At 39.0% G+C, this 24,093-nt stretch overlaps 1 protein-coding gene across 2 annotated transcripts in view; it reads left to right on the top strand.

The window, feature by feature from the left end:
* Positions 1-3,959: 3,959 nt before the first annotated feature.
* The window catches only part of LOC150018869 (exophilin-5-like), an 81,039-nt gene continuing 60,905 nt past the window's right edge, over positions 3,960-24,093 (top strand). The window contains exons 1-2 of one of the 2 annotated variants that reach the window (XM_090265894.1): positions 3,960-4,015; positions 11,917-12,078. In XM_090265894.1, the coding sequence (XP_090122020.1) occupies positions 11,960-12,078 (119 nt within the window). In that variant the 5' untranslated portion in view covers positions 3,960-4,015; positions 11,917-11,959. Of the gene's footprint in view, positions 4,016-11,770; positions 12,079-24,093 lie in introns of those variants that run through there. The other variant, XM_090265893.1, reaches the window with a different exon arrangement.

Genomic DNA, 24,093 nt, shown 5'->3' with positions numbered 1-24,093 from the left:
TGGAAAATGAACTATAAAGAGCTTAGGGTGGAGGATGAAAGGTCAGCACAAGGCTGCTGCAGCCCTCCCAGAGGAAGGTGCTGTGGGCCTTCGAAGAGGCACACACAGCATCAGGTGGGAGGGGACTGTTAGTCACTGTTCGTCTCTGCCTCTGATGGTGTGTTACATTTGTATTTCTATTCATTCTTTTCAGAATGATTCATTATCACACACATCCACCATACAATGGTCATGGCAAGCAATTTGTCTGTTTCAATCCATCAGAGAAATTGAGTAGCTTTTCAAAGGACAGAGTTAGCAATGAGTAGAACATGTAAGGGGCTGGCCTGTACATTGTAGGATTTTTAGCAGCATCTCTGTCCTGTACACTAGATGCCAGAAACCCCCACTCCCCCATGAAGAATGAGTACATTTGCTGAGTGCAAAAGGAAGGAGTCCTTTATAATTGTCTGGGGCCCCTTCCCAGCAGCTAGGAGAATTGGGCTGCTACTTATCTTTGACAATAGAAGAAAGTGCTTAAGCAAAGATTTCAGACTTCTGTCTTAGAGCACTACTCTCTTTGCCAAATGTTCTCCAGAGGTGGCAAAATCACCCTCAGTTGAGAACTACTGCTGTAATCTATCATGAAGTTCGATTTTTATAAAAAGAACATCTCGTCCCGTGTTTGACCAAGGCAGATATTTTCCATTACTGTCACTCTAAACCTCAGGCTAGTGGTGCTCAGAGTCTTTGAAGGATGAGAAAAATCCAAGCACCAGAGTCACTACTTTTGTGATCAATTCATTGTGGAAATAACACCTACAATTCATTAGCAGTGGAAGGTTTTCTACCCTGAGGCACCCTTTCAAGGTGCTTCTCTATCACACCCCAGCTCCATCAGGAACTTTGGGGATAATTGGTTTGATGCTCTTCTTCCAGAATTTTTTTCTGCTTCCTGAAACACCCCATTACTCCTTGTGATCTAGCTCTTGGATAATGTCCTTGTCCATTGACTTCATCTTTACTCCTAATCCCTTTCAAGTTAGTCCAGTCCAACTGAGCTCTATGCAATTTAGCTTTAGCTCTCTAATTTCTTTACTACATGATCTCTGAAATCCTTATTACCTTTACCAAAATTTTCTGTACATTTACAGACCTTCCTTGAGTGTTCCTAACCCCTTAACCAAAAACTGTTTTTGTTCTCATGACCCAGATTTCCTCCTTGAACAGAAGTGGTAGCCACTTCTAGTGTTGCCTTCTTCCCTTTGACCCCAGGGACTCAGGATCCTCAGTTATTGTCATTCTCCTTGGCCTCTACAGCCACTTCCAGACCAGTTAGTTTTCTGGGCACCATGCTCCACTATCCTCTTCTTTAAAAGTCACCTCTGCAACATTCCTATTACTGTCCCATCTCATCACCTATAAACTAGGATACTTGCTTATAGAAAAGGGATTGGGATCCAGACCTCCTCAGTAGGAAATTCTTTCTTTGAGTCCTAGTTTTCAATAATAATATTCATAAAATAAACAGAGAAAATCACAAAGGATGAGAGAGTAATGAAGGAAGCATGAATTGGAAGGATAATAGATTATCTTTAATCAGCAAAGACATTCAGCCCTACCCTCAATTAAATACAGCAAAAATAACTGCCTACCTCCAAAAATTAGACTAAAACAGATCAAGTACCATCAAGACATCTTCCTTTCTGCCCTGGAGCACTGGACATACCTCAAATATATATTTACTTATGGATAATAGCCTTGTTATGCTTCTCCAACATCATTTCAGAACCGCAGCCATCTTTTTCCTTAAATTTCTGAAATCTGAATTTGCTTCTTCTAGAAACACCCTTTCTTTCCTCAAGTCAGTCCTTAAAGAACCCTTCCTACTTATGGTAATTAGATGTTATTAGGATCGGCTCTCTCCACCCACAGGTGGAGGACATATTTGTTCCAGGACTCAGAGTCCTGTGGCACAAACAGACTATAAATCAGAACAGAGTGGCTATGCCTTGCATATATTTACAACTCCTCTGGCTTAATACTGACCTGCTGGACTAAACTTAAGCTTTACATTTTAAGAAGACTGACTTAATAATGACATCATGTTTGATACATTGAGTTTATTTTTGGACTATTTCCTAAACTACTGAGGTGAAGAAAGGGAAGTTTAAAATTTTATTAACATGAACAAAAACAGTGAAATATAAATTTTAAACATTTTTACTGAAGTGAAATTTACATAAAAGTCATCATTTTAAATAGAAAAATTCAGTGGCATTTTGTACACCTACAATATTGTACAACTACCATCTCTGTCTAGTTTCAAAATATTTTAGCACCCAAAAGGAAATCACACCCATTGAAATATAATTATTAAACCAGCCTGGGAAACTATATACAATTTTCACAATATTTCTAGTAGGCATTGGTTTGGATTTGCTTTCTGTGTCTTACTGATCCCTTATAACCCATTCTGTGGTAAAGACAGTTTTAGTGAAGCAGGAGTCCAAAGACCACAGTCAGTGAGTTACACAGAATAAAACTCTTCTAAGCCCAGATAACCTGTGTTTCTGGAAAACTGATGAGTAACATGGAGCTATATAGATACACTCTTCAAAAAGAGAGGTGTAGGAGATGGGAGCAAATAACTGCTTTAAATGACCACTCTAGGAAATTAATTAAACTAAAAAGAGGAACTAGAATAGAGAGGTAAAGAACAGAGCCTGGCACATGGCATGTGCTCAAAAAATGTTAGTTGAATGAACAAACAAACAAAATATCCTTAAATGAACTAATGAAACAACCCAAAATGGATGAATGGATGAGTGGATGCATGCGTGCATTGCAAATGGATCTAGTGTGCAAGTAGTGTTTCAATGTGCAATTTTTAAAAAATTTTTTTTTTTGGTTATTCAATTACAGTTGTCCCATTTTTCCCCTTTTGCTCCCCCCTCCCAGCCCATCAATGTGCAATTTGATAAGCCATGAGAAGAACACATTGAATGTTTACTATATCATTACCATTAAATAAGCCTTAAAAACAAATAGGAAGGAGATGTAGAGTCTATTATTTCATATTCAAATATTTACACTGAAGGCAAAAAGATCAAAGTCTCCATAGCTTTGCTATTTATCATAATTAAAGATTTTAAATTATAAGAACATTTTATACCTTGAGAAAATAGCTTTGAGGAATACATGTTGATTGAATTTGAGGGCTTGAGGTTTTTTAAAAAGGGCTAGAAGTAGAAGGGCATCTGTTATTATATAAATTGTTGTATTATATGCTTGGATTGTTCCTCAGGTAGTCATAAATTTCCATGACCTTTCTTAGTCAGTCTTGGGGATACTATTTCTGGTTTGTATTTCTTTATATGTTAACTCCTTTTTCTCCCATATGACTATTCATTGGAGTATGCTATTAATTTTTTTTAATGCCTATCTAGTAAACCCCTTGACTAGAAGAGTATCTAATATGATACATACAATTGTGTGATTATTGGTATTAGAACAGAGTTAATTAAAGCACCAGCATATTTTTATCTATGTGATAATTAGTTTAATAGGATTTAGCAAAACTTAGAAGTTACTCCATTCCAAGAGAGTATCCATTTCTGCTCTATTACACTCAAAGTAGATAGATGTTTTAATTGAAGGACAATAAGCGTATATGGTGTATTTTTACCCTCAGCAGGATTATTCTATTAACTGACAGGAACCCCTCTATTGCAGATGATTCTTTCCCACCCACAGGCTTAGCTAGAGAATGTAGCATGCTTCTCAATGCACAGCAACAACCTTCTGTGTTTTTTAGTTGCTTTATTTAGAAACGTATATATCATTATCCTGTTTGAAGGCACTTGATAACATTGTACTTGTCATTCAACTTGTCAGTTGACAATTGTCTTAACCCATTCGGGCTGCTATAACAAAATATCATAAACCAAGTAACTTATAAACAACAGAAATTTATTTCTCACAGTTTTGGAGGCTGGGAAGTCCAAGATCAAGGTGACAGCAGATTCAATGTCTGGTAAGGGCCACTTTTCTGATTTATAGACTGCAGTTTTCTCTTTGTCCTCAAGGAGTACCTAGAAGCTCTCTGAATCTCTTCCAGAACACTAATCCTATTCATGAGTGGTCCATCCTCATGACCTAATCACCTCCCAAAGGCTCTACCTCCTAACACCATCACATTCGGGATTAGGTTTCAACATATAAATTTTTCAGGGGCGGGGGGGGGGTGGTCAGGAGTGGCACAGACATTCAGTCTATAGCAAAAATAAACCTCTAACCATGGGAAGCAGCAAAAATAACCAGGTGTCCTGGCCTTCCTGGGCCTGATGGGCATGGCTGCTGGTCTGAGGTCCCAGAGACTGGACTTTTGCAGTGAGTTGGAGCTGAGCCACCTTGTCACGGATAAGACAATGAGGCGATCTCGTTGGGGGCATCTATGCTCTGTGCCCCCCATCCCCCCCCTAATAAATCTTGTCACTATTGCTCAAAAATGTATATATTTATATTTATACATAAATATACATTTATATTTATATATCTCTCCAGGGAAAACAATTGGATTTCATAGCAAAAGTGATAGCTCACCCTTGAAATTTGTGTGGTTTAGGTACTGTTTGAAGTGTGCTCCATATATCAGAACAAATGCTTAGTAAAGGCAATGAAGGTCCAAAAATTAGAATACATCCAAATTAAGTTGTGAAGATTAAGTTAAGGAGGCCATAATTAGTATTTACTTAGATTGGCTTAAAGTTTTTCAACCAGCTGGTCCTGGTGATGAATTTAGAAAGAAGAAATGAAGTTATTAAATTCTATGAAAATTTTCCTGCTCATATCACATACAAGTTTTGAAGAACTATATAATCTTGGTACTGTGCTAGCTGCATGAAAAACATAATAATTTTACCTAGTTTAAAATCCAGGTTTTTAAATCAAAAAGAGAAAAAATTCAAATACATTAATAAACTCTCTTTAAAATACATAGTTTGAGCCACCATTTGATTTTATGTAAATAGTTTGTTAATTAACCATAATGGTTTAGTTAATTAAAGATTGCAAAGAGGCTGCTGTGCACCAGTGGATGGGGGAAGGAAAATGTAGCTTTCAATCTTTCTCATTTCATTCTGAGTTGATATTTCTTCAAAGCTTGTAAGAAGCTGAGATCAGTCTTGATATTAGAATTTTTCTTCACCCTTTCTGTCTCACCCTCCTCTCGAGTCATGCACTATAGCAGGGGATGTATAGGGAGTGTCTCTTCTCTTCTCCCTCTGACTTTCTAAGTTACCTAGATAGCAATCTCCTGGACTCAAAGAGTAAAACTAGGTTCACTGGATTAGTACTATGGAAGCAAACAAATATAAGGCTTTGATTTTGACGAAGTGAGTCACCAGGAATTTTTTAAAACCTGCTGAGAGTAGGAATTGCATTCTGTCTCTCAGGTGGGCAGTAGGTATCAAAGTCTCTATTCCAGTCATCATTGTGGGTGCTCTCGCTTTCCCTTCTTTTTTTACTGTTGAGAAAATTTCCCAAAGACAAACAAAAAAGATTTATTTTCCAGGTGTCATTTGATGTGTTCACAGAATTGTATTGAAAGGGCATTGCATTCTAAAAGGAAAAGCAACCACAAGGGAAGTAGGCAGAATCACTCTAAGAAAGAATTTCCAAAGAATGACTACTGTAAAGTGGCACAAGTGGTTACTGAAGTATTAGAAGAAATGTCAATAATCTTATTTCTGTAAAACACTTTAAACTTCTCAAAGAACCGTCAAAGTCATTTTTTATCACACTAGATTGTAGAATCATCTCCTACAGAGGTCTTCCAGTAACTATATTAGGAGCCTTTATCAAACTATGCACAATATGCTAACAACTGAGTTATGAACATGTGTATATACACAGTTGTTTTTATAACTATATACACACAAATATGGATAAGAGTTTTAGGATGATTTTGGAATGTGGAACAATAGTCCTTGAATTAGGATGATAAGATTATAAATATTTTTTTCTTTTACTGCTTTGATGCCATCATGCTATATTTTTAATTTAAAACTATTTTAATCCTTATGTCACAAGTGAGTTGAGGTAAGCTCTCCCCACAAGTAAGATCCCCTCCAGTTTGGAGGCAGGGAAAGAAGAGAGAGCATCTAAAAATACTTTCTTATCCCAGAAACCAGCCTGGTGTGAAGAGGAAAGACAGCAGAATCCAGCAGACCACCTGGCTGGGGATCTTTCTCTCTGTCCCTCTGTCTCTCCCTCTCTCTGTCTCTCTCTCCACCTTTTTCCATTTTCTCCCTCATTTTCTCTTTCATTTATATATTATTTCATTAGAACTTACTATGTGCTAAGCACTTCACACACGTTATGACATTTAACTCTACAACTTCATGAAGTGGGTACTATTACTACTATTATTTCACAGATAAGGAAGTGATATAACCATCCAAGGACACACATCGACTAAATTGTAAAGCCAGACCTTGAACCAAGGACTCCTGATTCACAGCCCATGCCCTTAGAACCTTAGAATGAGATCTAAACTCCCTTGCTTTGGCCTAACTGCCTCACATTGTCAGGCAGAGCCATGCCTATCTGTCTCCAACCTCCTTTTTTGTCTTCTCCTCTCCACCAATGCCCCGTATTTACCATGGTGCAGAGACATCAGCCCAGAGTATGTCGACATCTTTCCTGCCTCGTAATCTTTGTACATGTCTCTGCTTGGAAAGCCCTTCACCTGGTTCTTACCAAGGCTGAATCATTACCCCTCAGCTCTCCACTTAATGTCACTTTAGGGTGGTCCTCTTGACCACCCCATGTAACATTGTCTCCTTTTCTCCAAGAACACTCCCTGTCACATCACCCTGTTAATTTTCTTCTTGGCACTTATTACACTTAGTTAATCTTTTATTTATTTATCTACGTAGGTATTGTCTCTTTCTTCCCTCAGGAATGCAAACTCCATGAGGACAGAGACCCTGTTTGTCATTGTACCTCTGTGTTTCCAGCACCTGGCACAGGGCCTGACACAACAAGTCGAACAAATACTAAGTGCCCTTAAACACTAAGCCACATTACCTGGGGCAGGGAACCCGGGGGAGTAGTTCTTGCATAAAGATTATGTAAGTTCAAAATATTTTATATACAGCACAGAAGTCTGTTTTTTGCCTACATTTTACTCAAATTTAAGCCACTTAGAGGTCATCTGTACATTTATTTTTCAAATTCTTCCCATCTGACTACTTAGCCTTCAGGTTTCAGCTCCAATGGCCCCTCACCACAGCCATGCCACCCTCCTCCCCTCCCACCCACCACTCTGTTATTGTGGTTCACTTATCATACTCTAAATTTATGTTGATTTTTTTCTTACTTTTCTCCCTTGGCCTAGTTAATGTAACGTTCTAGAGGGCGAGAACATCTTTATGTTAACACTGTACACACAGTATCTAGAACATTTTCCTACACATTCTAGGCTTTCCATAAATAACTGTTAAGTGAATCAGTACACTGGTCACTTCTGTGTATTCTCTCTTTAATCCTACTAGTTTTTAAATGGATTTTCTTGGGATTTTTCCTAAGTAGACAATCATCATCTGCAGTCAATTCTTTCTTTCCTGAGAGTTACACTCATTTTTCTTTTTTTGTTGTATCAACTAGAACTAACAGAACAATGTTAGATAATACAGGTAATAATACCAGGTACCCTTCATTTGCTTTTACATTAATTAATTAATGTTTTTACATTAATTATGGTACTGGTATTGTCTGGGACAGACACTACTTACTACACCAAGGAAGTAGCATCTTTCTAATCTTAAGAATTGGGGTTTTAAATTTAGTTTAATTTAATTTAGTTTAATTCAAACAAAAAGCAGTCTTAAATTTTATAATACCAAAGAAGTTTTTATCATACAGTATTCTTTCTTTGAAATACTAAGTTAAACTATGTTAATATTATATAATATTCTGGTATTTTCAAAATAAAATCCACTTAGTCATTTAATATATTTCTATCTTTGAATTTACTAGCCATTCCTTAGAAGTTTTTCCTATATCTATAGTCAAGGGGAATTGTACTGTGTTTTATGGTTTGCATGTTTGTTTATTGACCTAGCTTTTTCAGGTGTTGCTAAGAACAGATTCATATAATGCCCTGGAAAATGTTATACTTCTTTTGTTTTTAGAGCATAATACTGGATGTTGGTACAAATCTCAGGTCCACTGCCTTCCTCCTTCATTCTTCAGGTGGAATGGAAACACTGAAAGCCCCTTACAATGAGGATGTGAGGTGGGGCAGAATTGCATGTTTGGGACTGGGATAAATAATAAATAAGTGTGTGTTGCTCAGTTTCTCTGTGAAAAAAAAATGATCCCCAATCTACAGAGATGATTTTCAATGGCCTACTGGTGGCATAAGTGACTTTAGGTGACAAAAATTCAGACATTCCATCAAGTGTGATCAACATTTCTCTTGGCTGAGTGAACTGTCAGGGAAGGGAAAAAACTAAGCCTTCTGTTAAAGATTTGGCCAACAGACTGGAGGAAACAGGAGACTATGGGAGATTTCTAAAGATTATTGCTATGTATCCAGTTGTTACTACTAAAAACAAAAGTGATGATTATCTTTTTAGCTGGGAGGCTGGGCAGGAGGTTGCCAGGGTTACCATATACTAAGGTGAAAAAAGACAGGGAAGAGGGACATCTATAATAGTGTCAACAATAATAAAAAAAAGAAAATAGCTGCTTAGAGGTGGCTGAATGAGCCCATCAAACAACCCTTTAAGGGTTATTTTTACTTTAAAAGCATGAAGTTTATAGCCTTACAGAAATTATCCTGTACCTCTTTAGAGCAACCTTCATTGCCTTTCAAATTTCTCATTATAAAACCTCAATTTAAAAATTTCTCAATTGGACACCCTGCTGTGCCCTAGCCAGGGCTGAAGCATGTGTTGGTGATGAAGTGTGATGGTCATTCAAGGATCTGAGCCAAGCCTCTACTCTGTGTGTACCTTTGCTCTGGCCATCTTATCCATCTCAGGGTTTTGGCAATTATTTGTAAGCAGACGACTTTCAAATCTACTTCTCCATTCCTGTTTTAAGAATTTCCAGTCTCATATTTCTCCATTTTGCTGAGCATCTCCTTAAACTGGAGACACCTCAATCTCTTTATATCTAAAACTGAACTCTTGATCTTTTAACAAACCATATGCTTGTTGTATTATCAAATAGACTGCTCTTCATTCAGACACTTTTCTTGAAAACTTGCATCATCTTTGTGGTGACTCCTTCTTTCTTAACACTCATACCAAATGTGTTACTAGTCTAGCCAGTCAATGTCTTTGGACTCCAACCCGCTTTTCTATTCCCACATCCACGGTTGTAGCTGAGGTCCTCCTTCTCTTTTCCTACATCACCATTCCGACACAGCAATGTCCTTGCCACCATCCTCACTCTACTCTTCCTTATTTACTGCTGCCACCACAGTCATCTTTCCATTGTTCTATTCAACTGTGTCATTGTCATCCTCATAACCTATACTGACTCCTTATGGCTTACACATGGAGTCTAACTTTCTCAGCATAGAATTCATAGTCAGGTTGCAGCCTTGTTTGCTCTTCATATGCCCTGTGCACTAGCCCGGTGTTTCTCAACCTCTTTTTCATTATTGCCACCTGCCCCCCCTGCCGCCAAGGAGCCTTGTAAGGATTTTTTCTTAATTGCCCTTCTTATAAAATGTTAGTGCCACTGACATACTGTATATGTGTTTATGTGTTTATGTACTGTACATATGTTTATTTTCTATACTTTATATTTAAAAGTAACATGTTTTTACTCTCCAAGGACCAATTTTTGCTCTATTAGGAGCAATACCTTCTCTATCGAGAATGTATACTCTAAACAGAATGGGTCACTTGGCAATTCCTGAAGGTGTCCCTGTGTTTTCTAGCTTTCCTGTTCTTGTTCACTTTAGCCATTAGTCAGAGCTGAAAAATGACCAGAAGATTCCTAGAGCGTACTGCTCTCCTTGCCTGGAACTGACTCACACCTCTTCCACCACCACCCTCTGTTTCTTCCTGACCTTTCATGCTGCAACCCAAATACTCTGTCCTCCCCCAATCCACTCTGCAGGAACTAGCTTCTTTCTGTGCTGTAATAGAACTTTCTTTAAACCTCTATTATATTCTTCAGTGTAATGCAGTGATTTTGCTATTTGTGCTATCTCTCCCACTGTACCATAAACTTCCTGAAGACAAGGACTAACTTCTTCACAATGTACAATGCCTTCATACAGTAGGAACCAGGATATGAATTGAGATCAATTCACTGATACACTGAGAACAGGATGAAAGCCTACCAGTGCCCACATTTAAAAAGTTCGATATGAATGCTGAATAAATGAACACACTAATGAGTGTGGGGGGGGGGGGGGGAATGGACATAGCTCTGGCCGGGTGGCTCATTTGGTTAGAGTGTCATAACATACACCAAAAGGTTGCAATTTTGATTCCTGGTCAGGGCACTTATCTAGGTTCCAGGTTCCATCCCTGGTCAGGGAGTAAAAGGGAGGCAACCAATAGATATTTCTCTCTCACATCAACACCTCTCCCCACCCCCTTCCTCTCCCTGTGAAGTCAATAAACATATCCTCAGGTGAGGATTTTTAAAAATGGACATTTACAAGACATACTCCTAAACCACCATCATTAACACAGAGGCTATTTATAAAGGAGTGTGTGTTGTACAACACTGGTGAACTGAATTGGTTGCTGCTTCATAGAAATAACGGACATCCACTGAAAATTATTTGAATGGCTACCTGCCTAAACATGTCTTAAATAATGACAACCAAGGTGAGTAGAGGACCCAGATGCCAAAACATAAATAGCCATTTTTGACACTATTTTTGTTACATCTCCACTACATAAGAAGTGACCAAATTAAGGCTATAAATCAGGAAAGTTGATCTGACCAAGTTATTTTTGTGTGGGAAGTGAAGACAAAAGAAACATTTTCTGAAAAAGGCTTGATTATTTTTAAATATACACAGTCTATGAATATGTTTAGAAAGTTCCATCATATCTTGGAATAATACTTTCTAGGAAAACCTATTTTTGTGGTTTCAAAGGATTACATTTTGCTTTAGTCAGAGGGTTTATGAATTTGAAAGTGGTACTTACATTACTTCTCAGAAACAGCTTATTAAGATGATGATCAAATCTTACAGAAAACTACAAACAGGTGATTCCTATCACTCTGCTCCAGGGCTTTCTTCTTATGTTGTTTCTTCCCTAAAGTCTTAGAATGACTTTTGTGGGGTAATTGGATGGGGTGGGGTAGAGGAGTCTGAAAAATGGCGGTTGTTCCAACAATGCGCTAAATTCAGCCCTTGAGCCTAGTCTTCTCACAGAGGATGTGTAATGAGATCAGCCCTTTCAGGTCCTTCAGATAGGGTAACTAACCTTCATTCAGCCAGTTTAAAGCTCCTACAAGCAATTTTACTTCCTATGGGCACTCTATTGAAAAGGAAGATTAGCACTCCTATTAGTCAAGCTCAAATTCTGAGAGCAAACAGCTAAAACAAATACATTGGAGCCAGCACTTAAGTCTCAGCCTCAATTAAGAGCAGAATTAAGTAAGATTGTTGGTTTAACAAACACAATAAGGGGTGGGGGAGCAAAAGGGGAGGGGACGAGGTACGGCCCGCCCCTTTGGAATGGGATTGGTTCCCTCTCTTCCTTTAGTCGCTTCTTTTGCATCTCAGTTGGATAGGTTGAGACAAACTTGTCATTAAGGTGGTGTCAAAGTGAGCCCCGTAGGTGTGGGCTGTCCTTTAAGTTTGAGGTTTTAGATTTTCAAAGGGGCGGACTTATTATTGGCTATGGGATCAAGTCTTCTCTATCTTAAAAAATGTCATCGTAACAGGAGGCGCCGAGAAGCTTAAGTGTAATTCACAACAAACAGAAAAATGACGAAAATTCCTCAGGGGTTTGATTTCAGTTTCCTAAACGACGAAGAAGCCAGGAAGATCCTTCAGGTGCTGGAAAGAAATGAAGAGCTACAGAGGGCAGAGAAGGACAGGATCAGGTACAAAACAAATTATTTCTCTCTTCCCGGGGCCTGCGTCGAGCAGTAGCCCGGGCGTGCGGGGAGGGAGGCGCGGAGTTTTCATGGGACACCTGTTCGGGGTCCCCGGAGTCGCAACATCCGTTCGGAGTGCACCCGGCCGGATGAAATCTACAATGAGTTTCTTCCTTAAGGACTCTGGGGTGCCTGGTTGGTGCTCTTTCCACACACCAGTATCCCAGAAGGGTTCGCGAACGAGTCTCGGGTCTTACTGGGTGGGGCGAGCTTCTACCTTCGCCTTGCTGGCGCATTCTTTGGTGCGTTTCCCCAGGAGTGGCTGCCCCATCCCCCGCAAGGATACATGAGCAGGATCCCCCGAGGGGGCGTCCAAGCTGGATGCGAGGCCCCGCAGCTCTGCCTCGCTGTGCTCGTTTGCCTCCCGGTCTGTTGCTGGGAGTGGGACAGACAGGTGAAATGGGACGAGGGCGCTGCGTGGAGCGGAGTCCCGGCCCGCGCACACCCACGTGCTTACGCAGTTCCTACAGACTGTACATCCTCCCGCAACACACACTCAGTCCCAGCGAAACCTTTCTCTACCCCACGCCGACAGTCAGAGGGGGGCCGGGAAGAGCTGGCTTCTCACTGGCGGCGAAATAGTCCCCACCCCAAGGTCTGGAGCTCCAGGAACTTGCCAAACTGTGGAATAAACCGGGCTAGGACTGGAGTGCGGGGTTTGGTTACAATGGGTGGGTCTCCTTGCTGGTGTTGCTGTGGGGAAGTTGCTTCGGAATTTCACCTTTGACCTTACTATGCAGTGTTGTAGTTACCAGGGAATGAAGTCAAGAGCTTACTGGCTGGGATGTAAATTAACCAGGTGTTTGTTTCTGCTGGGCAAGTGTGGTTAAATCCTGCAATGAATTAAAAAAACTTTCTCACCAATTCTGGAATAGACCATCCAAACCCTTCTTTCCCAGTTGACTGTGGAAGAGAATTCAGGACACCACTCTCAGACCAAAATAATATGGCATCGATTGATATTTAGGAAGCTGTTTTATTTGTGAGTGATGTTTTTGTTGTTGGTGGTGGTGGTGATGTGAGCTCTAGGTTTCCACCTCTTTCCAGTGATCTCACTGCCCACCCAAAGATACTCTCCACATAGGGAAACCCTAGTTGGTCTCTGTAAAGGCAATTAGAATACATTGGACTTTAAGCCCTGTCTTCTCCACTAGATCTGGCTTTTATGTGGAGAAATGAATATTTGAAGTTTGAGCACGTGTATTTCACACCATTATATTCTGCCTTTAGAAAAATATACCGCATAATTTCCTCAAACAGTGTAAAAGTGTGCCTCATAAACACAATTTGTCCACACCCACGTGCATGTACCCACAAATGTGTATATGCACTACATACAGGCACATCCAACCTGAAAAGAACTTTAGAACTGCATGCAGTTTGTCTTCAACACATATTCCAAAAGGAAGAAGAAACTGTGGTTGTTCTCAGTGTGTGTTCTTGGAAGTGTTTCTTGTTTCTGCAGAGGATGGGGCTTCTTAAGTGACTGAGTATATATTTGGGGAAATTGAGGGGAGAATTAGGATCTATCAGGAGAGAGGGAAGCTTGCATTTTGAATGTTATCAGTGTGGCTTCTCAGAGGCAGATTAAGGTCTGTTGAGGCCCCGGGCACAGAAGAAAATATTGGACTTCTTAAAAAGAAAGAGAGACAGGGAAAATAAAAATATTTATTTATATGTATAGAAAACTATTTTTTAAACCGTAAATGAAACAAGTACATATCCACAAACTAATTTACATCCCTGCGTATTTGCATATATGGTAAGTCTGCACTGCAGGAGAATCTTTGTAAGTATAAAGTAGCAAATACGATTCTATTGCTCCGAGGAGCGGTAGTGCAGCTGCGCGGGGCCTATGCAGCATAATATCTGTATAGTATGCAGCGTAGTAATGAAATAATGAAAATAAGTGAATATAAACATGCTCTCAGGTTTTACCACTGACTGTAAACTTGTACGTAATTAAAATTGCACATATGAAACCAAACTTGGTGTCATTAAAAAAAAGTGTGAAGTTGGGGTTTTGTGGGGCCCTTCAGAAGTTGGGACCCAGGGCGTGTACCTGGTGCACCCACCATTAAATCCACCCTGTCAGGCTTCTCATGAACTATATAGTCTTAGAAATAGTATATTTTTCATTTGAGAGAATTTTGACTTTTTACAGTTGACCCGATGCTTGCCTTCTGTTTCCTCTGTAGCAGGATTTGGTGCCCACATCAGCTGACTTGAGTGGGAACTGGAGTTACCCGTAGATGGCAAAGGCCATGGGCTAGGCCTCAGCTGGAGGCTACAACACATTTTCTGGCTTCCTGGTGCTCATATCCTAATTGGAACATCAATAGAAAAAGCCATAATGCTAAGGCAAAATCAATACTCTTAATGATTAAACTATTAAAAATAATTACCCCCCCCAATTTTAAAAAGTCACCATTTAAATATAAAAATAATTTAAGGAAAGTAGACACTTGGGCCAAATGTTAAAGGCACTTATTTCTACAATAATACATTCTTTTCCCTGGTTAATTCCTGGATCCGCCTATCAAATACCTGTCACTGGATAGCAGTTTGCATGGGATTGTTCTGCTTACCAACTCATGTGCATCAGTTTTAATAGCAGGTACTGGCATGCAGAAAAGGTCTGAGATAACATGTCAACCTGGCTGCCTCTTTTGCTTATTTTCTTGATAGGTATGATCATAATATTTTCCAAATTAAAAATCAGAACACATGACTTATCATTCAAAAGTACTATTTGAGACTCTGGGAAGCCTTCTTGCTACATTGAGAAACAGCCTCAAGATCTCTTGGCTAGGACAATAAGGGACTGAATGGGGAGGCTTGGAAAGTTTGCTGGATGAGGGCGAATTGATGAGTTCAGTTAAATCTATGCTTAGCTTGAGGAGTCTACAAGACAACCAAGAAGAAATATTTTAGAGTTAGAAAAATAGAACTATGCAGGGCCATAGATGTCCAGAGGTGGATGCGAAAGGTGTGAGAATAGTTGAGTTCACCATGCATAAAAGTGCTCCTGAACACACAACTTTCCCCTGATCTTCCCTTGTTAGTACCAGACCTCATTTGGCTCCAGCTTACTAACAAAGTAGTTGCATTAAATATTATAATGTTTCTAATATATACAGTTTATTTAAATCTTTATAAAAACACCAAGATTCAAACTGATAGTCAAAAGATAGAAACAAATCTTTCATGCTAGAAGATATCCAAACAGTAAACAAAACATAGGAAAATATTCACTCTCAAAGTAATAAAGAAATGAAAATTAAAGTAACCTCAAGATATCATGTTGCACCTTTAAAAATAAAAAAAATTATTGTGGGGTTGGAGTGAAATGGGTAGGGGTAGATTCAGCATATGGTTAGTGGCATTGCAAATTGAATATAATCCTTCTGGCGAACTATACTGCAATACCTATAAAGATATGACTTACCCTTGACCCATTCATCCAATTCCTGGATATTTTTCATTAGTAGGAGATTGAGGTGGAGAAGATGGCCACGCCAATATTTATTAAGTGCTGCCTTCTTATATAATAATACTAATTACTATGATAATGACAGTATTTATTGGTCCTTTACTATATACTAGGCACTGTACTAAACATGTTATACATATACATTTAATTAATCTTCCCCATAACCTCACTAGGTACACACTTTAATTTTCATTTCAGAGGAGGAAAGAACTTACAAATTTTGAGTATCTTATTCAAGTTAAGTGGCAGTGCCAGAATCTAAACCCAGATCTATTTCAAAACCATTTTATCTGTCAGCATTGAATAATCCTCACAACTGTCCCTTGGGGTGAGTATTATTAATGACTTTGTGAGAAGGGAAACTGAAATTTGGTAAGGTTAAGGAACTCTACCAAGGTCACACAGTTTATAAGTGGCAGCGCTAAAATTTGAATCTCAATTTATCTGGCTCCAAAGCCCATATTTTTCCACTATGCTATATTTTTTCCTGAGGAAATAACTTAGTAGAGGAAAAACAAGACATATAGTATCAGATATTTATTGCTGTATTACCTATAATAGCTAAATAGTGAAAAATTTCAAATTTAAATATCCAATAGAGCACAGTCATTACAAAGGACAATTATGAAGAGATAATTATATCTCAGCCAGTGTGATATTTTAGTTCTATATTTCTGACTACATTGGTTGTTGTGTAGACACCGCAAGCTTTTCATGGATACAACTGTGGGGAAATGCAAATGTGGCATTGTTCTGTGAAAAAGCAGAACACAAAATATTGTCTATATTATAATTGCACTTTCTTCAGGACATCTGCGCATGTGTACAGCAATGGGAAGAAAATGGGCAAAAATCTGTGCTTCTTCTTTAGATGAATCTCTAGGGCCTGATACAGCTTCTGGCACATGGTGAACATTCAATAAATGTTTACGAAAGGCGAGAGCTTGCCTGACAGCCGGGAGAGTCTGTCTCCTGCCCTCCAGCCCAACACTGCCAAGGTGGAAAGTCAGACCCAGAGGGCAGAACACATGACAGGCCAGGCAGAAATTAATGCGGGCACATGCCATCTGAGGAGGCTCTGGGAAGGCAGATGAGGGGAAAGGTATAGGATTTCATGGCTCAGAGGACAGGGAACACCAGGAATGGGCAAGGAGCTTGCATCTAATAGGCTTCCAATAAATAGTTGAAGGAATTAATGACCTGCACTGAAGTCAGAGACTTGCAGTGCGGAGCCTCTCTCCCCATCTGTTTTCCTTTTCTCTATACTTGAAACATCTTTTACCCAACCAGACAAGATTTCTCCTCCCTTTGAACCATGCAGTGCACTATAATCTCCATGTTATATTTATCTTATTCTGTCATGTGAGTGTAAGATTCGTGTTATAGAAATACTCTCAGAATCTGTTAAAGAGGTAGAAATTGGCATTTAAAATCCAATCTGACAGTTCCACTTCTTGCTGGATTGTGGAAAGGATTTTTTCCTTGGCAGTATTTACTTGGGCATGCGTTCTCAGGCCTTGCACAGTCTGTCATTTTAGCCACAGTGAAGAGAAATGGCTGAGTATTTGAATCACAGCTTACTGATTCTGAAAATTGTCTTTAGAAAACACAACTACCTACCTATCACCCCTCACCACCCTGCCCACCCCATCTCATAAATGTAACTGAAATGGAAAGTACCAAGAGATTATATCCACTACTCAGCTCACAATCAAAAATGTTTAAGTATAAGATGTTAACAAAGCCTGGTGTAATCAAGTTGAAAAATGGCATGTTTAGATTTGGACTATCTTTTCTCAATGGCAAGACTGCAGTTGAGGAGGGTTTTTCCAGAACTTAGTTGTTTGTGAATGATTTATACTAGTGTCCTCGAGCTGTGACTCAGTCCTCAGTGGGACAGCATTAATTAAAGTGGTGAAGTGGAAGCTACCGCATCCTGCAGAGATTAAAAATCAGATACACAAATTTCCTGTCTCTCCTAAGTTTTCTGCCTGCTCCCTCCTCTTCTAGCCTGTGAAATCTGCCTCTGGCTAAGAGATTGACTTTCAAGAAACATCAGATCCCAGACATTGTGTTGGCCTGAGGACATAGCAGAGAATAAAAAATGGATTCTGTCCCAGATGGCTTCAGTCTATGAAAGTTTTTAGTTGCGGTGAATCCTGCAATCTGAAGGTGTTCATATATAGCTTGTCCTCAAGGAGCCCTATGTGGCCTGAAGAAGGGACAATGAGAACCACCTGGCCATAACAGGCGTAGGCTAGAGGCTTGAATGATCTAATAATGAATAACACCATGAATCTCTGTGGTTTCTGCAGCTCTCCAATAATATCCAATTTAGTCAATTCCTCTAAACCGAGGGGAATTCTTTCTCTCAGACACATTCTCCTGTCTGCTTATTCCTGAGAGTTGGTCTCCATAGACAACACATGTGGAACTATTATAATATCCTAAGGTTGGGCAAGGTGTCCTTTTTAGGCTTTGTGACATTACAACTCTTTTAGATTTTTTTCTGTTTTTATTTTCATCCCAATCTGATAAAGCAAGTATTTCTATCTTTTATAAAAGCTAATAACAACAACAGTAATAATAGCTAATACTTGTTGATTACTTGCCCACAACTGGGAATCAAACTTACAACCTAGATATGTACCCTGACAGGGGATCGAACCCTCAACCTTTGGTGCAGGGGACAATGCTCCAACCAACTCAGTCACCTGGCCAGGGCATCATTTAATTCACAACAACCTAACGAGTTAAGGGATTTAAAAAAATCTCCATTCTGCAAAGGAAGTTTAGAGAGGATAAGAATCTTGATTAGGATAATGCTGCTAGGAAGTATTGGATTTGTGAGCTCCATCTGCATTGAATCTCTGTGCAGTACCACCTTCCACGGTGAAGTACAAAGAGTTGAGGTGATTACCCTCACTTTACTCATCTAGCTCATAACAGAACCAACACTGACCTCTTTTCACTTTAAAACTCTTGCTATTGCCACTGACCATGAAATAATTAAAAATATGATGACCATTTCTTTTGATAATAAAGAAATGCAAAATGTTTGCCTTTTTAACCTTTATAAATATTACTTTTAAAATAATTTGTTTTAAAAAATACATGAATACTTATCTGCCCTTTTCTTTATAATGTTTTATACATTAGTAATGTTAATGTATTTGTGACTAAGTCGGTTTCTGTACCTCAATCCTGATGTCCTTATGGTCAAGGATTGTCTGAAGGGTGGAGAGAGAGCCTCACACAAGCAGTAGGTACTCAATTTCTAATTAAATGAACCTTAACTTACTTCTGCAAGGAAATACAAAGTATGGAGAAGAAAGATCTGGAGAAACCACATGAAGGACAAAGAATTTCAGGTTAAGGTTAGTCAGAAAATATTTTTCTTCCTGTTAGCATACTTGGATCTTAAAACCAAGAGCCAGCTTGCTAAGTGCCTAGCTGTGACAATCCAAGTCTGTTTTTCTGCAGTTAGTTATTTGCACAGGCTGTGATATTTGAGAGCCGCAGGCTCACCTTCGTCTCCTTCTCAGGAATGTTTCCTTATTGGCATTGCCAATGGCCCTATTTAAAAGTTGTACTGAAAATGTCACTTTAGCACACTACAGGCACGAGCTTCCTCATTCCACTATGTGTTAGACTTTCTAATAATTTAAGAGGAAAATGGGGGCTACAAGGACCAAACTCCCCACTTCCTAAAGTGTGTTTTATATTTATATCAAATTTGCCTTGGTTTCAACTTTAAAACAATGCATTTAACAGCAGTTGAAGGAGGAAGGGGGCTGCAGGGAGATTGGGAGCAGATAGTAACCTGGCAAGCAAGCACTGCTCTGTTCTCCAGATGGGCTCTCCAGCTCTCTGGGGGTCAGCAGGGTCCCTGCTCCCTCTGAAGACACCTGGGAAGACTCTGTTCCAGGCATCTGTCCCAGCTTCTGGTAGTTCCTTGGCTATGGCAGTGTACCTCTTCACATACTGCTCTCCCTTTGTCGGTGTCTGTGTCCAAAATTTCCGTTTTTTATAAATTTAAACTCCAGTCGTTTAGATTAGAACCCCTCCTAATGGCCTCATTTTAAGTTGATTACCTCTGTAAAGACCCTGTTTCCAAATAAATTCATATTCTAAATAGAATCTGGTAAAATGCATCTACAAAATAACTTATAGCTAACATCGTACTAATAGTAAAAGACTGAATGCTTTCCCCCTAAGATCAGGAACAAGGCAATCTCACTCATATTCAGCATCATACTTGAAGTCCTAGCAGGTATTAGGCAAGGTAAAGAAATAAAAGGCACACATTATCAGAAAGGAAGAAAAAAAAATCTCTCTCTATGAGTGTCTACCAAGATAAATTCCCCCCAAAATCTACAAAGAAACAAACAAAAAATCCCAGAACTAATAAGTGAATTTAGCAAGGTGGTAGAATACAAAATCAGTACACAAAAATCTATTGTGTTTCCATATACTAGCTATGAGCAATTAGAAATCTGAATGTAAAAATTTTTATGAAAACACAAAGGAACTGAATAGATACAACAATTTTGAAAAAGAAGAGTAAAATTGGAAGAATCTTAAGACTTCCTATAGAGTTAAAATAGTATAATATTTGCTAAAGGAAAAAGACATAGATTAATGGAACAGAATTTAGTCCAGAAATAGACCCCAAAAATGTAGCCAGTTGATGTTTTTAAAAGTAGAAAGGCAATTCAAAGAATGGTAGTCTTTTCAACAAGTGGTGTTAGGGTTAGGGGGCACAAGGCTAGAAACATTTTAATCACCGCAAAATAAAACCCATTAATAGAAACTCTCCATTCCCACCTCCCCCCAATTGCTGGTAACCACCAATCTGTTTCCTATGGATTTACCTATTCTGGATGTTTCATATAAATGGAATCATACAAATGTAACCTTTTCATATCTGTTTTACTTAGCACAATGCTTTTGAGGTTAACCAGTTTATAACATGGATCTATTCTTTGTTTCTTTTTATGATTGAATAATATTCCATTTTATGTAGGTACCACAATTTGTTTATCTATTCTTCTGTTGATGGACATTTGGGTTGTTCCCACCTTTTGGCTACTTTGAATAGTGTTGCTGTCAACATTCACTTATAGGATTTTTTGAGTTTCTTTTGGGTATATACCCAGGAGTGGAATAACTATGACATTTGGTAATTCTGTGTTCAACTTATTAAAACCATTAAACTATTTCCATCCACATTCACTTTATACATTTGCTGTTATACTGTGTATATTTTTGTTTATTTATGTAACATCTAACATAAAAATAATTTTTCAAACTGACTTATAGTCAACATTATTTTGTGGCTGCATACTATTCTACTGTATATATTTTATAATTTAATCAATCATTCCAGTATTTTGGCCACTTTATTTTATTATGATTTTTTTGCTTTTTATTGCTATGCTAAATAACCTGTGACAAACTTTTGTGCTTACATTCTTAATTCAACTGAAATTGTCTCCTTAAGGTAAATTCCACAAAGTAAAATCATTAGTTTATAATGCAAATATTTTCTAAATTCTTGTTACATGTTACCAAATTGCTTTCCAAAAAGTGTTCTGTCAGATTGACCCTTAACTGGCAATGTGGGAAACCTCCTATTTTACCATATCCTTCTCAACACCTGATGGTTTTATTATTTTTTTAAAAACCCTTACTTACTAATTTTGTAGGCAAAATAAAAGCTTCGTATGCTCTATTTAATTTCTAACAATGGTTATAATGACCTTGAACTTTTTTATATGTTTACTATTCATTTACATTTCATGATTTATGAATAGCCTATTCATATCTTTGTCCATTTATGTTTGAAGATTTTTATTTGGAATGCTTCTTGTCACAAATAACAGATCTAACCATGGCTGTTACAAATTGGAAATAAACTTTTCTGACATAAAAAGACATCTGGAAGTAGGCAATTGCAAGCTGGTTTAGTGGTTTAGGATGGTCAGTCAGCATGGTATATTTTGCAACGCAAGATGCCTGCAACTCCTCTGAACATCGCATCTATGTTCAAGGCAAGAAGAAAGAGGCAGGGTTGAGCCAATTGCATCTGTCCCTTTTATCTCTGAAACAATAGCTTCCCCAGATGCCATCAAAATAGATTTCCCCTTATGTTTCATTGACCAGAACCAGGCCCTAAGGCTATCCTTGCCTGCAAGGGAATTGAGAAATAAAGGAATGAATTCAAATGTTGGGCTTAGACCAATCATGGTCCATCCCCTGGGACTGGACACTTTGTTGCTCACAATAAAACCAGAAAGGAGGGGAGACCTGCAGGGAATGGATTCTAGAATGCAACCAACACTGACACATAAGTCTCCGTGTGGTTTTCTTAAAAATTGGTTTATGTTTCTTTATACATTAAGGAAACTGATTTTTGTCCTGTTGATTACAATATATTTTCTAGTGTTCACTTTGTATTTAACTTCTTTTTCTCTGAAGATAGGAGGGTTTTTTCCCCCATTTTTCTGTAATAAAATGTATCAAGATTTAAACATTTGGAGAGGTTTTTAAGATTAGAAAGTTTTCCTATCTAGAGATTAGTTCAACATTCGCCTCCAGTTTTTAAAATCTTTAAACATTTTTTACTTTTTATTGATCCAATATATATTTTATTTATAATATTTACAGATAAGTTATAATGTATGGATAATTGTATAAACTGCTTCTTCCAAATAGTTAGCAAATTGTCCTGGTACCATTTAATTCCACCTGCTTCTAAGGCTCATGATTATTCCTTTTAGAGAAAGACCATTGAACAACCAAACAATAACAACATCAACAAAGAGCTGATGAGGCAAATGCTGCAGCATCAGCTTTCATGAAATCTAAGAAGGAAATTCTAGGGAAAAGGCTTTTTGTAGAGAGAAGTGTGATTGTTTGTTATACGCATATAATTGCACATAGTTAAGGATCCTATTTCAGTTTCCTTCCTCTCCCTGTTTCCTATGCCAGGTAGCAAACCCAGGTGAGGGTAGACCATTCATCTTGAGCTCTCCTTCAGGTGACTTGATTGTCATTTAGATCTGGTTCTTTTGCTAGTCAAACTAATACCCTGTTAGCGTGGTATAAGTTTTTAATATATAACACAATTAATTTGCTTTGAAAAGTACTTAGTCACAAAGATAAACAGTTAACAGGATTACTAGACAAACAAGCAAGCAAAATAAATGCCGCACATGTCAATGTAACGTTTACTGCTCACAGGGGAATTGGTAAAGCTCTTTAGGAGACCACTGTCTGCGTATCAATCAGGGTCCCACCAGGGCAACAGAAACTACTCATTATTGAAAACAGAATGCAGAGCAATGAATTGGGTACATGGTAATAGAAAGCGGCAGAGGAACCAATTGGGACAGTGAGCAAACCAGAGATTGGCGGCAGCAGGAGGCCTGGAGGCAGGGCTGTGCTGGTAACAGGCTTGCCTGGAGAAAAAGTCTGGATTTGTATTATGGCCAATTTGAAGGTAGCAACAGTTTAATAACCAGCTTGCAAAACTGCTAAATATTTAACAACCTGCTCTTATGAGTCAGTACAAGCCAGCTCTAGCACACCATGGGCTGGAAAGGAAAAGGGAGCAGGTAGAATTATCCAAGCCCACAGGCTGGGATCCCCCAAGAGAAACTGGAACCACAGCAGGCCTGTCTGGGGATTTGGAGATGTGGGAGAGACAGTCACTGCCAAGAATTTCTACATGAGATAGGGGGAGGGGGAGAAGCCCGTTGGCTTTTCCCTTCTCGCCCTCCAGTCTCCTGGCAGTGCCCAGCTGCAGCCAGCTAGAAGCAGCGGACCAGGAATGCGAGCCTGGGAAATGTGGCTCTAAGGGTGTCTCCCAGAAGCATAGAACAGAGCAGAGGAAAGCAATTTCTTGTCCTCTTCTTTCCTCTTCCATCCTGTTGTCCTTTTTGCCATCTTTTAGATTCTGCATTTTCTCACTACCTTATATTGCTAAGGCTGTGCTTTCCTGCCAGAAAATTCTGATATTCCTTCCCCTTATCATCTACTGCTGCTCGTGCCCGTTCTGTGCTCTTTTATAGCTTCTCTCTTGCTTCTTCACCTTTGGGGAATTGTTCTGTTGTGCTGTTTTTCTTTGTGCTACTGCTTCTCCCACCTTTCTGGATATTCTCCTGTGTAGTCCCCATCATGCTTGGGTGAGTCAGGGTATTGTGTGGTGAGGGAGAGTCTCACTCAGGGCACCATTGGTGGAGAGGGCTTTGCAGAAAAGTTGCGCGTGGACTGAAACTGGAATTTGAAGGACTTGGGGAACCTACACACTCGAGAAACCAGCTCCTCACTCAGCTTGCATGTCACAGCCCACGCCGTCCTTTCCCCAGGATACTTTGATTCCCTCTCATGGTGCTGCTGCATTCTTCAACTGGATCGTTCATTCCACATCATCGTGTCCAGATTCTGATGCTCATGGCTGTCCA

The sequence above is a fragment of the Furipterus horrens genome, unplaced genomic scaffold, assembly GCF_987537825.1.
Source record: "Furipterus horrens unplaced genomic scaffold, mFurHor1.1.pri manual_scaffold_2, whole genome shotgun sequence".
Lineage (NCBI taxonomy): Eukaryota > Metazoa > Chordata > Mammalia > Chiroptera > Furipteridae > Furipterus > Furipterus horrens.
Note: the sequence above shows the minus strand (reverse complement) of the source record. Positions and strands in the feature narration are given on the sequence as shown.